Source organism: Cryptosporidium sp. chipmunk genotype I, assembly GCF_004936735.1.
Source record: "Cryptosporidium sp. chipmunk genotype I strain 37763 chromosome Unknown contig_15, whole genome shotgun sequence".
NCBI classification, from domain to species: domain Eukaryota; phylum Apicomplexa; class Conoidasida; order Eucoccidiorida; family Cryptosporidiidae; genus Cryptosporidium; species Cryptosporidium sp. chipmunk genotype I.
Window position 1 is genome coordinate 90,325 of NW_027125583.1, and position 13,736 is coordinate 104,060.

At 35.7% G+C, this 13,736-nt stretch overlaps 6 protein-coding genes across 6 annotated transcripts; all 6 read left to right on the forward strand.

The window, feature by feature from the left end:
* Nucleotides 1-182: 182 nt before the first annotated feature.
* On the forward strand, nucleotides 183-3,248 carry ELE39_000969 (UB domain containing; the record flags this gene model as incomplete). Its single annotated transcript, XM_067344046.1, has 1 exon — nucleotides 183-3,248. The coding sequence occupies one exon, from the start codon at nucleotides 183-185 to the stop codon at nucleotides 3,246-3,248; it is 3,066 nt and encodes a 1,021-aa protein (XP_067202727.1).
* Nucleotides 3,249-3,790: 542 nt separating this feature from the next.
* On the forward strand, nucleotides 3,791-4,654 carry ELE39_000970 (uncharacterized protein; the record flags this gene model as incomplete). Its single annotated transcript, XM_067344047.1, has 1 exon — nucleotides 3,791-4,654. One exon carries the CDS (start codon nucleotides 3,791-3,793, stop codon nucleotides 4,652-4,654), a length of 864 nt encoding a protein of 287 aa, XP_067202728.1.
* A 1,413-nt stretch (nucleotides 4,655-6,067) lies between these two features.
* On the forward strand, nucleotides 6,068-7,519 carry ELE39_000971 (IQ calmodulin-binding motif family; the record flags this gene model as incomplete). Its single annotated transcript, XM_067344048.1, has 1 exon — nucleotides 6,068-7,519. One exon carries the CDS (start codon nucleotides 6,068-6,070, stop codon nucleotides 7,517-7,519), a length of 1,452 nt encoding a protein of 483 aa, XP_067202729.1.
* Nucleotides 7,520-8,188: 669 nt separating this feature from the next.
* Nucleotides 8,189-10,147, forward strand: ELE39_000973 (IQ calmodulin-binding motif family; the record flags this gene model as incomplete). Its single annotated transcript, XM_067344050.1, has 1 exon — nucleotides 8,189-10,147. The coding sequence occupies one exon, from the start codon at nucleotides 8,189-8,191 to the stop codon at nucleotides 10,145-10,147; it is 1,959 nt and encodes a 652-aa protein (XP_067202731.1).
* Nucleotides 10,148-10,439: 292 nt separating this feature from the next.
* Nucleotides 10,440-10,869, forward strand: ELE39_000974 (uncharacterized protein; the record flags this gene model as incomplete). The annotated part of the gene is made up of 2 exons (XM_067344051.1): nucleotides 10,440-10,583; nucleotides 10,687-10,869. The coding sequence occupies 2 exons, from the start codon at nucleotides 10,440-10,442 to the stop codon at nucleotides 10,867-10,869; spliced, it is 327 nt and encodes a 108-aa protein (XP_067202732.1).
* Nucleotides 10,870-11,193: 324 nt separating this feature from the next.
* On the forward strand, nucleotides 11,194-13,602 carry ELE39_000975 (uncharacterized protein; the record flags this gene model as incomplete). Its single annotated transcript, XM_067344052.1, has 1 exon — nucleotides 11,194-13,602. One exon carries the CDS (start codon nucleotides 11,194-11,196, stop codon nucleotides 13,600-13,602), a length of 2,409 nt encoding a protein of 802 aa, XP_067202733.1.
* Nucleotides 13,603-13,736: the final 134 nt, after the last annotated feature.

Consider the following 13,736-nt stretch of genomic DNA (forward strand, 5'->3'; position numbering starts at 1 on the left):
AAAGGGAGAGAAGGAGGCTTGCAAAATAATATCTAAAGCCAAACTTGATAAAGAATACAGTGTAGAGAATACAAGGAATTTATATATTTGTGAAAATAACTCAAAATAACGAGGAAGATAATATAATTGGTAGTAGAGAGAGGAGCCAAGATCCCAGGACAGGAAGCAACAAGAGGCGTAAGATGAATAGGGAAGAGAATCCTTCAGGAGGATCCAGTGAGGAGGTCCCACAAGGGAGCACTGAAAACCAGGAGGGGGGTTCTGGCGGAGAAGTCATCTCCGAAGACTGGAACGCAGTTGAGGAAGATATCAGAGCTACAGATTCCATGCATCGTCATCAAGATCAAGAGAACAATTTGGATTCTGGAATTCAGGCTTCAAGCAGTATGAGCTCCGAGAACTACGTGGTTGTGGGCTCCTCTGAAAATGAGATAAGTGCGGAAAAGAAGTTTAAAATAGTCGTCAGGCCTTTGAATGGGAGGGATTTAACAGTGGAGGCCTCTCAGACCTCGACAATCCGTCAGTTAAAAGTATTGATAGAGGTTCAAAGCGGAATTGAAGCGATAAACCAACGTTTGATTTTTAGAGGAAGATGCATGTTAGATGACGATACCGTTGGTACCTATATTAAAGAGGATGGAGTGATAATACATTTGGTTCCATATGCAAGAAATCAGAGAAATGAGGACTCAGCCCAGTCTGTTTCCGAGTCCAGACCGAGGGCTCCGGGAACTGGAGGAACTGCTGGTAATATCCACAACCTATTTACCACAGCATCCGGGATACCTGGTTTGAGCACGTCAATCGGAGGGTTTCCTGGTGCAATGATGTTCGGAGCGATTCGTCTTGATGGTGAAACCGGTCTTCCCATGGAAGCTGAGGACTTGATGCAGAGAGTATTAAGAACCTTTGGTGATGCTGTTAATGGTAGCGGAGTAGATCCAACTCTGGTGAATATTTCCCCAGGATCTGGAGATAACAGAAATTTGAGCTCCGTCACTTTTAATTCATTTGCGGTTGGTCAGCCAACAGCAATCCCTGGTTTCTCAGGACTCGTCTCTGGCACAGAAAGAAGCAACCCGGAGTCTTTATCCTTTAACAATGAGACAAACAGAAGCACAGCATCCACATCAAATGATGCTTCTACTAATAATGTTGCAAACTCATCCGTTGCAAATACAGAAACCGAGGGTAGAAGGAGCTCAAACATTAGCAGTTCCAATATAGACCATACTAGAAACAATGCAGAGCATAGGTCAAACGACAGCTCTACTCGAGCTCAAGGAAGTTTCAGAGGGAGTAATAGGGAGAGTATCAGAGGTGATCCGATGAATAGTAACCCAATTGGGAGGATCGGAACTATAGTTTCCAGAATCTTCCAGGCCTTTAACCAACCCGTTGGAGGTGTCCAGGAGGTAACACCAGGGTCTGAAGCTAGAGCTACTCAGGTTGGAGCTGGAACTGGGATAGAAGCTGTGACTAGGACCGATGCGGGCGCCAGCACTAACCTAGGTTCCGTTACTGTCCATACTGGTACTTCGGAAAGAACCTCGAGGAACAACTCTCAGGACGTCAGGGGGAGAGTTATCTCAGGCCCAACCTCTGGTCTGAGCTGGACCCAGATTGCTTCCTCGGGATCCCTTAACAACGGTAGGACAGGTGTGTTACCAATTGGACGCCCAGGCTTGGCAGTTGCGACGATCCCAATCTCGAACTTTTCAATTCCAATCACAATTAGAGCCACTTCTTCCACAGGAATTCCCTCAATCAATCTCTCTCAGAGCTCAAACGCAGCAGCCAACGTAGCTGCGGCCACCCAGGGAGATTCAACTTCAGCAAGAGCTCCAACAGACGCTGGGAACACCCAAGAGCTGAGTTCAAATGTCTCTGAGGTCTATAGAGCCTCTTCAAACAGCTTTTTCAGGAACATCTCAAATGTGCTGGAAGAATCAGCAAATCAGCTGCGGACTGTTGCTGTTGGAATCAGAGAAATGAGTGGATTAGAACGTCCAAACGGAAGTGAACAGAACCAGGGTAACTCTTCCTCCTCCCTACCTCCAATCCCTTCTAGCGTCAGTAGCAGAAGCATTTCAGGGGAGAATTTAACTTCAGGTCAGACTTCTGACTACATTCAGCACCACTCACATAGACTGTATATATCCAATGAGGTGGTCCATAGGTTCCTCCCTTGGGACTCTCTTAACGAACTAATGGATGTATTGGAGAGAGACTGTGGTTGGAGAAGACCCAGAATTACAATTCCTCCACCTGTGGACTCAATGGATGCTAGCCCATTGGCAGTTTTTATCTCAGTCTACCTTCAGGCCATGTCAATAGTCCAGTCAAACCTAATGCAGATACAAGCATGGCAGGAGAGGTTTGCCAGATTGGACATCCCCAGGCTTTGCTACACAGTGCATTTGCTTGCACTTATCTCGCACATTTCGGCCCATCTTGGCTCACTTTTGGCCTGGCTATTCCAGAATATGGCGCAATACGTCGAGCAAGACAGGCTAATTGAAGGCTTGCAGTGGAACAGGTCTAGTAATGAAATTGAGAATTCTGGAGATATAGAAGACAACCAGAATGCTTCAGAAGAAGCTAAAAGAATGGATATAGATGAAGAAACTCCATCTGAGTTGATTGGAGAAGACGCCTTAAATAATGCTAATTTGAAACAAGACAACCAAGTTATTCAAAATGATACTGAAAGCGGAGCGAATGTACTTGAAAGAAATGGCTCCAGCTTTGGTTTTAATATTGTAACTGCTAGCTCGCCCTCTAATTTGAGTTCTGGCCCAAGCAATGAAGAAGTAATCAATCAGCTTCCTAAGGAAATCAGGGAAAAGTGGGAAAGGTGGACCGGGAACCCACAAAACTTCTCTAGAAATGTTTTTGCTTCATTCTCTACCAGGCCCTTTAGCGACACGTACCAACAAGGTGATGTGTTCTCTAGTAGCTCAAGCTTTGGCTTCTCCCAGCCTTCCAATGAGAATGGGAACATATCAGGAAGCAGAATTAACAGTCACCCCACTTCCCAAGAACTGTTAAGAATGATTATTCACCAAACGGAGGCCAATTTGAATATTAGCAACTCAAACTCTCGTAATTATACAAATATTCAGGATGAGTACCGTTCAATGCTTGTCAGAGACTTAATCAACATTGCGAGAAATGACTCTGACTTTCTAAATAATCGAAGCAGATTTCCGTACTTACAGAGAATCATTTCCCTCTTATATGAGTAATTTGCACTATATCAAGGGTAAATAGTACCCAGAAAGAAGAAAACATCTTCAATAACAGAACTTAAAAGTTGAGTACTACTTCTATTACTATTATGACTAGATTTCTATTTTTAGCTCCTCTCTTTTTGTTATTCTTTCTCACTTTTACTTGAGAAAGGACTATTAAATGTCAGATCCTAGTGTGCCTCTACTTTATTTGCCAATTTATAGGAGGAGCCCGCCTAAACCTTGGATTATAACTGTATAATGTTACATGTAAAGCGGGGTGGCTCTGTTTAATTCATTTAAATAGAGTATAAATAATATAAAAAATAGTGAATATTATCATTTAAAATACTGAGCCAGGTCAATTTGCGAAAGAATTTTGGCTTTAGACCACGGTTTAGATTCTGACTGTCACTTGAGGTTTGAGCTGAGAGCATAAGACAGCTTTTTCTGTGCTTAGCTGGAAAGTTATCCAAGGCAAAAAGAGAAGACTTTTAAACTTCGCGTTTGTTAACATTGATTTGACTGAACTCTGCTAGACTTTCTACTCGGAAATCATGGCAGACTATGGGACTACTGAATATTGGGAGGAAAGGTATAAGAAGGACTCAAATCCGTATGATTGGTACCAAAGGTGGGATAATATGAAAGAAATAATTAAGGAATACTTGAAATTAGATGATAGAATACTGATCATTGGTAATGGAACAAGCAGACTACCTGAAGAAATTTATGATGAAGGCTATCATAGTGTGGAAGCGATGGATATCAGTACTGTTGCAGTAGAGATTATGCACGAGAGACTTGCTTCTAGAAACATTCCATGCCAAGTCAGTAATGTTTTAAACATGTATCAGTATTCTAACGATGGCTACGATGTAGTCATTGATAAGGGAACATTTGATTCCATATTATGTGGTGAAAATAGCCATATTAATATTGATACAATGATGAGAGAATTAGTCAGAATCCTCAGTTATGAGAAAGGTAGGTACATATGTATTTCTTATGGACAACCTAATTATAGACTGAACTACTTAAAATCTATGAAAGAATGGGAGGTCACCACAATTCCAATCAAAAAGCCAGCAAATGACCAGATTTATAAACTTAAAAACTACAATGACGAAGATTCCAACTCACAAGAAAATGCTAATATTACAACTTCAACCAGACCCGACCTGTACCACTATATATATGTATGTACAGTGATCAACAAGAATGTCCCTGACATTGGAAATTCACTGGATTTGAATGATGAAGAGATTGGAAACATGAAAACTGAAAGTAACTTTGAATTAAACACAGACAATCTTGAAGATCCTAGTAATTATGTACAAGATCTTGAGACCACCCAGGGGAATGAAAGCAATGAATTCCAGATTCCTGATGAGAATAAAGTTCTTGAAAACTCCATGTAGTTATTCAGACTGTTTTATTGACTTATAAATCTTTAGCTTTTAAATCTTTGTTAATTTCTAGACACTTACTGCTCTTAAAATCGGAGTAAAAAAAGAAAGGTACTTAAAGCCTTATCACGTTTTCAGATTTAAAAATTGAATTCCACTTGGACTTCCCAATCCTTATCCACCCCCTACAATTTCCTCTATATTTTAGAATACTAACAATAAGTCCATAACTTAAATTTCTCCTCATGTCCAAAAATTGTCAAACTACTTAATTTATGCATTTATCTTCTAATTCATCACCTAACTTCATCGCATTCAATTATTACTTTTTATTATGCTTTATTTCTTTCTCATACTCTTTTACTCATCGCAATATATACGAATATAATCGTTGGAGTGTAAGGCTTTCTAATTCAAATAGAATTGATTTTTTTCACATATTTTCTAACTATTTACAATATATTATCTATCTTAAAACCTCTTAGCACATAATTAAATTCCACAAAAAAACGCTATTAATCCTAACTTTTTTTTTGATAGCTCATTTGCACATCTCTTCAATATACAAGTAATCATTCTCTAATAAATGCGATGTGTGGCGCCAAAAATGTGCAATTGCACTATATTTAAAACATGTGGGGCGATTTCTCCCTGACTTATGTGTGTGTGTGTGCGCAGAGTAATTTATTTTTGTATGGAAGGACAAATAAATATTGAGTTTATATTACTAAAAGCTCAGGGAAAATGTTTGATTAATAGACATTCAAAGGCGTTTGAAATTAATTGATTAAATAACCAATTACTTCTTACTTCAAATTATTGAAAACACTAATAGATATTAAACGCAAAATCTTACATTCAATTATTTCTCAGCTTATCATACATTTTGTAGAGCTAACATAGTTAGTAACTCTCAATCATCTATTTACATTTCCTAATAATAAATTAAATCTAGAACAAACAATAATAAATTTCCCTCCCCCCCCTTTAATTTTTAAATTTTATTTTACGTACCTGATCTAAATTTATTCATTATAATTGAATTAATTGTACTGGCGGGAAACACTCCCATGTAAAAATGATTATCGTTGGTCAAAAATACCAAAAGTAGAATAATAGGGTGATGAAAGGCTTGGAGAAAAAAAAAATTAATGAAGTAATAATTAATTAAAGGTAATAATAACTTTTATTGGACTTATTTTGTGATATGAACGGTGAACCAGACGGGTGAAAAATTTACATAAAGTTAATAAAGTGAATTAATTCGACGTTTGGACTTAGAAGAGAAAGTATTAGCTTCTTAATATAAATAGTTGCAGATAAATTTCACAGCAAGACGTCCTACTTGAAAAAGAGACGTGATAATTAATTAAAGTATCAATACCTGAGCATAAAGAAAGAAAAAGGCAAAGTTAATTCGAAAAGATGTTGGTAAATAATGAGAATGTGAGGGCAGAAGAAGAAAATGGTCGTAGACCAACAAGAAACGAAACAATTGTCTATAAGATAGTGAATTATATGTCATCTTTAATAGGTGGAATTAACGATAATGTGGGAAGAAATAATCCATGTATTGGGATTTTGAGTCCAATGTCGCCAATTATGATAGCAGGCCATAATAAGACGGTTGGGAATACTATGGTTTTGCCAAGTCCAGAGCCAATAATTCAGATGATTCCAAATCAGAATTTAAAGAATAGCATGTTCTTTAGCGTTTACAACGGTGATAAAAAGTATGTCAATCAATTTGGACCCAAAGTTACTCCATATACCAATTTGAATAATGGACTATTAGCTATGAGTGAAAAAGGAGACCAAATAGTTACTGGTAACATATCACTCATGAGCTCCCCAACTAGTATCTGTTTAAACTCTTCAAAAAATAAACTGGTCAATCCTAGTAGCTATTTTTCAAGATTAAGGAATCCAATCAATGAATGTGGAGGGTTCGTAAGATCACCAATCAATTCATGCTTTACTAGCCAAATTAGTAAAGCTAACGAGCAATCTATTACTGAAATCCTTGTTTCCCCCGAACTTGCTCAGACACTCCAACAGATTATTTCGATCATTTCCCATCAAATAGAAATTGAAGACTCCGAAAGCTCTATAAATCCTAATTATATTAAAGGGTGCATTAAGATTAACAAGTATCAGAGAATTAACAAGAAAAGTACAATTGGAGGATTAAACTATGCCCTTATGAGCTATTCAGCCAGTATTATTCAAAAACACTACAGGAACTTTGACAATAGTAGAATGGTAAGATATATTAATCCCATTACTAGAAATAAATATTCAAAGAATCAAATCATGAATGCAATTCACACCATTCAAAGATACTGGAGAATTTATATTTATCGCAATCAGCTTATGAGAGAAATTTTGGTAAAAAGTGTTATGACTGCTAGAAATGCTGCAAGCTGTAAGATTGCTTCTATATGGAAAGGATACAAAACAAGAAAGTTCATAGATTCTATCATTAAAGATGTATACATCAAGTGGATTTGGAGCAATGATGATTCCGTTAATAATAATCGCTCATCTGAGGTTAGCAATATCCAAAGCTATGAATATACAAAATATGATGTTAAGTTAAGAGGATCTTTCACGTGCAAGCCTTGGCAAGAACATTTAAAGCTTAATTGGAACAACCAGGAAAACTGCTTCCTCGTTAATATATGCCTTACAAAAGGGGCTCACTACCTCCAATTTATAATTAATGATGAAATTAAAGCCTGCGGGAGTATGGAGATTGTTGTTTTACCTATTATTGGAGTATCTAACAAAATTAATATTGTTGGAGAAGCCTACAAAAGTTCACGTAAGTTTATTTCATTTCCCTATCAGCCAGCACATCTAATTTTTCCTTTTTAATTTTTAGTAAAAAGAATTAGATCAAACATTCAAAAAATTACTTAAGAAATTCACATTTAATTTGAAATAACCTTCCGCCTTAAAAATCCAGACCGAAAACTCATTCTTTTGAAATACTTTATCACAATCTTATCGAACAAGTTTATTTAATTCAAAGGAAACTAATTTTGTATTTTAATTTATATTTAAGCTCTATTCATTTCTTCCTGCTCTTTTGCTGTTAAATAAGTGCTCACAATTACATGCAAAATTATGACATTGGCGCCCAAACGCCCGCCTGGTAATGTATGCTTAAGACTAAATAATTAGGTCAGATTAAGCAAATAATAGTAATTAAAGCTTAATAAATCATATAGAGTGGTAAAAACGTACAAATTAAATTAAAACGGGTATAAATAAGGTAGTAATTTATAATTAATTAATGAAAGTGATCGTAATAGTAACATTTGAGTAAATTTATCACATTATAAAATTTATTAAATAAAGCTGGTACTAATTAATACAAGTCATTTGTGGAAGTTGCGTATTAATAAAGTGATTAAAGCTTCGTGATCACATTGATTTAAGCTGCTTTTTTTGTAATAATAATAATAATAATACTATCAACAGAAGTAAATAAGTAGATCTTCAAAAAGTAATGGTTTATGGGACGCTTCTACGACTTTGAAAATGTTTAGTCGTTTATACAATAGGGGCGTAGATAACAATAATCACAACTCAAGTAAATCTAACAGAATTAGAATCACTTTGAAAGATAGAATAAATTCTAGAGATAACACAAAACTTCCAGCAACTGAAAGTAAATCCTTTATCAGTCATGGAGGAAGAGATGATTATTTAGCAGTGAGAAGTAACACAATAGGAAGAATCATACAAAATGGATCTCAACAAATCTTCTATCCTGTAAACCCTAACAACAACTTTACTAGACAACCAATTAGAGGTTGTTACAATTCAAATATAGTACAGAACAGTCATTCAAACTTCCAAAAAAGTGGTTCAATTGAGTCCGTATTAAGCAGCAGAAGATCCAAAGAGTTTAACTCAATTCAATTATTAAAATCAACATCTGACTTAGTTTCACAGATATCATCAAATACCATATTGGTGGAAGATCAAGAGCTGAGAAGAGTTGAAAGCAAAGTAAAGTCAATGACTTCTTCAATCCCCCTGAATTTAATTGAGAGAGGTTCAACTGAAAGATTGAAATCTTCCATAAGTCAGATCAATGAAGTTGAAGACAGTGAAAATGAAAGACTGAATAGTAATAGAAGTAAATATGGGCCTTCACTTGATTTTTATTCACTAGCTGAAGATTCTAAAGGAAAAAAAAAACCGGAATCGTTGGTAGAATCGAAAAGTTCAGTCAACGAAACAAATGAAAGGGATGAGGTACTTGTGAAGAATATTACATTTAAGAAAGAAAAGCTACCTAATTTAGAGATTTTACCTTTAGAAACAGTGAATAACCAGGATGTAAAAAGCGACAATGGAGAAAACTGTGAGTCAAGAGGACTTATTAATAATAACAATAAAGAAATTAGTGAATTGATTCCAAAACTTAACAAGTCAGCATTTTATTTTGTAAGATTTAACTTACTTTTACATTTAGCTGCAATTGTTATACAATGCTATTTCAGACGATATCTATGTAAGAAGTATCTATATTTCAGAAAGTATGGACCAATAAAACTTTTGAATACCTCTGCAATACAAATACAAGCTTGTTGGAGGAGTTTCCTGACTAGATTTGGGATATCTTTGTGTAAAGGAACGACTTCAAACAATGGAGGGCATAAATGTATGAATGGCTATAACTGGTCGATTCTTCACGAAAAGAATTATATTGAGATAGTTAAAAAAAGAAATCAGAATGCAAAATGCATACAAAATTATTGGAGGAATATGTATATACAAAACATTAATATTGAGAGAGAGATTCTGGCAAACTCAATTTTCTCAGCTAGAGCTTTAGCCAGAGAGACTATTGAAAGATTTATTCTTGGTTATTTGGTTAGGAGAGATGTGGATTCCAGATATAAGCTTGTCCCTATTAAATGGGGTTGGAGCATTCAGGAGATTTCAGATATCTTTATTTTGCGAAGAATTAGAAATAGATGGTCAGAGCCAAAAAAGATGTGGTTCAGCCAGGAAGAAAATGCTTATAGATATAACCTTTTCCTGCCAAATGGTGTCCATCAGATTGTATTCAAAGTGTACTACAAGAAGAAAGAGTGCAAAGAAGATCAGGATTACACAATTCTATGCGATTCGTCCTTGGAAACCACTCCAAATGATGACTTCCAGTTTGTAAACAATATCAGTATTTATCACAATAACTATACTGTCAGCGCTTTCAAGTACATGAGAGATAGAATTTCATACATTAACTTCTCAACAGACAATTATTTGAACAATCTGAACTCCGATTTTGTGCAAGATATTGAGCAGGATCTCAGTTATATTGCATTATCTCCTAGCTACAAGAATTCACTAAACATAGAGTACTCAGAAACTGAATATGAAAACTCTCCCTATAAAGAGTTTCACGGAATTAAGAATGATGCCATTAGCACTCCAAGTACAAACTTAGACTATAGTCCCGGAATTCAACACTTTATCCACTAATACCCCAATTATCATTTAGTTTTTTGCATTTACACACCTATGAAATGTTTAATTTATTAAGTTTTTTTTCTAGAATACCTGCATCTTTTAACATTTTGTTTACCGCCAGATCTAAATTAAAGTAACCTTAGGGTAACAGTAAAAATGATTAAAAATTTTAAGTTAAATTGTAAATATATATATATATATATATTTATATAACAGAATTATTAATATATAACTTATATATCAAAAAGATCTATTCAAATAAAGTTAGCAGTAATATTACACAATATAACTGTATAGATTGAGAATGGTGGACAACATTCGAGGAGAAAAGGATCTAACAAGATTAAATACAAATAATAATGAAGGTTTGGATGCAAGTTCCAACTTCAACTTTGACATTCAGTCATCTCTCTTGGAAACAAAGAGGGCTCTGGATGAAGATATGAAGGTAAGTTGGCCAACTTATATTTTCAAGAGACTCAACAAGTTTATTTCTGAAGCTCTATCAATAAGTTCTTTTCTCACTATTTAATAACTATATGTAAATTTAGAACATAAGCATTGTTAATGTTGACGCGGCAAACATTCAAAAACTCTCGCAGATGTTTGATCTGTCTCCTTCACAAGCAGAAAACATACTTAAAGCCAATGGAAACAGCATCAAAAAGTCGATGGACGATTTATTGCTAAATTTCTCAGATTTCCAAAATTCCAGACTTAAATATCAATTTTAACTTTGGGCGCCAAATTCATGCAGTTTAGTTTTACAAAATAAGGCAGCCGGCGCCAAACGTCTATGAATAAAATCAAGGGGTACCTATTGATTAAGGAGAAAAAAATGTAAAAAGACTTGTAGAAAGCTGATCAAATCTCAGGAAAAATTGCTTAAGATATATATAGCTTTGTAAAGTGAAGGTCAAAATATAGAATCTCTGTTTGAGGGCTCAAAGGAAGTTTTGAAGCGGATCATGAACTTTGGTTGTGTGGAAATAAGCATATAATTACTTAATTACACACTAGCTATTTATTTAGTTGGCTGGAGGAGGCTATGCTAGAAAATGGAGAATTCTTTGGCGATTCATCCTCTTAAAAAGAAACTGGGCAGAGTGCTAGAGCTGAAGCTAGGAGAGAATGAGGAGCTGATTAATGGATTAATCAGTCTGGACACTGTAGATGAGGTGTCAGAAGGTATTCCAAAACATTTAGTTACGGAATTACTGAGCACTAAAGGGCAAAATAAGTGTAGATCCATGCAGCTTTTGATATATAAGTATCATTTAACGGTTGCAGAGAATTGTCTGGATTCTCTAAGACCTTTTGTTGAGGACTTGAGAGCAATGAACAATGAAATCAAATCATTTGAAAAGGAGTTCAATGAAAACGTTACAGCTCAGTTAACGAGCTGGCACAAGTTCTCGCTTCCTCTTTTGGAGGAGTTTAACAAGATACAGGATCAAATACAAATGGTGGAGAACAAGAGGAATATGTGCAATGCAATGTTATCGCACCTAAGTACCAACTTTGTGGGCGATATAAAGAACTTGAAGTCTTCCATGGATGAGTCCAAGGGGAATCTTCTGCTATCTTTAGTTGCAATCTATAACAAATGCATGGTCAGCGAGACCAATTCCAAGAAATTGATTAAAATACTTGCTAGTGATTCACGAGAAGCAGAAAATACTTCAGAGTTTGGCCTCTCTAGGCTTAAGAACGACTCTGAATACTCTAGTATGATACCGCAAATTCTCATTAATCTAAAAGCCTTAATACTGGATTTAGAACTTAAAAGGAGTCAGTTGGCGTCTGAAATCACCAGTTTCTTGGTTGAACTAGTGATTTCCAAGTCACCTGATGAATTTAATGATCAGTTTGAACAGTCGCAAAATACTGACGATGAGACAGAAGGTACAGAGAAAGGAACAGAAGATAAGGCCTGTGTTTTTAGAAGTCAAAGCTTTCAGGAGGCAGTGGAAATACTTGAACTTTATCATAAAGAGCAATGCTGTTCTTTGCTTACCTGCGTTATTGAAACCAGGTCAAAGTACTTGGAGTATAGATTTAACCATATAATAGGACATGGGATTTCTATTGGAGACAATAACTACTCCTCTAATCTACTGGACTATCTGGAGTCTATTTTTGAGTGGGTTCGTGTTTGTGGAGTTTCCATAGAATCCGAATTCCTAATTAAAGCCTTTGGTTATCAAATCTGTGAAGACTGTGAGTTTGAAGAAAAGCATCTGGAATTTAATCAAAATGAAACTTCAGCACCAAATTCTTTGGATAGCATGGCCAAGAATATTTTGAACAGAATTACCCACGCGCTTTGCATTCCATTCTCTGGAGCTATCAGAGATATTCTTCGTCAATTTCATCCTCCTCAGACATCTAGACCAGACTCCACTCACCACTTTGGTAACCTGACTTCTCTTAAGACAGGAATTACTATTGGAATCAAAATTTCACATTTGATCAATAATTATGTTGAGGCATTAATTCCAATGTTTAAGATTCTGCCCAAGAGATTTAGCTCAACCCCGAAAGAAATTCGTCTCGCATTTCCTCTGCTCATTCAGCGCTTTAAAGATTTAAGAGAGGAGGCGATTGCTCAGTATTATGTGTATGCAGGAATTGTCAAAGAAAACATATCTTCTCGAATTTCCGAAATCATAACTACAGACTTTTCTATCTCCCTTCTTGTCATGGAATGGTCTTCTCTCTTAAAAGATATCCTCTCTACAATACAGAGTGGAGTTCTTACGACACCAAATGACCATACTCCAAAAATTGAGGACATAAACTCTACTTTAATCTCTATGCTTGACACCTTTATTAACCCTATGTTTAATGCTATTTGCTCAGTTACTACTTCAGACAAAACTCCACTTACATCAATTATTCGAATTAACAACATAAACTACTGCCTTTCGATACTAACAGCCTTCCAGAAAATGAAAATTTTGTTAGAGAAGCAAATCGAAATTGCAAATCAAATAATTAATGATGAAGTTTCTAAACTAACTGCTTTATTAAAAGAGGAATTTTGCGATAAATACAGGTTTGGAGAGCTGCTTAAAGAGCTTGAAGTCAAAAAAGAGGGCTTAACAAACCTTTCCACAGCTGAAGAATCCAACAAAAACAATACCAATCCCGGCCTCAAATCTAGCCCTGGCTACATCAGCAGTGAAAGTGAACCATGGCAGGACCCTCTTCTAATACTCTCACAGGTCATCATCGACCAGTTCTTCGAAAGTATCCTACGATTTGGAGCCATCCCTTTTGCCAATGCTGACCGAATTCAAGATCAACTAATTAGAAATAATATATTAAAAAACCTATTCGCACATATTTCCCGCCAATATGAGTTAATATTTGACCAAATTACCCTTATTTGGCCTCAAGAAAGTTCATTTCTCAAGCGTGACCCTCAACAAATCAAGCTAATTTTTTCTAGTTTTACCAATTAGTGAGGCTGATTTAGTATAATAATTTACAGATATATTCGTTAGAACTGTTCTAATATTTTAATTTATTATTTTTTTTTTAATCTTTTCACTTTAAGATCAGAAAAAAAACTGGTTATCCGTATTTCCCGCCTGCG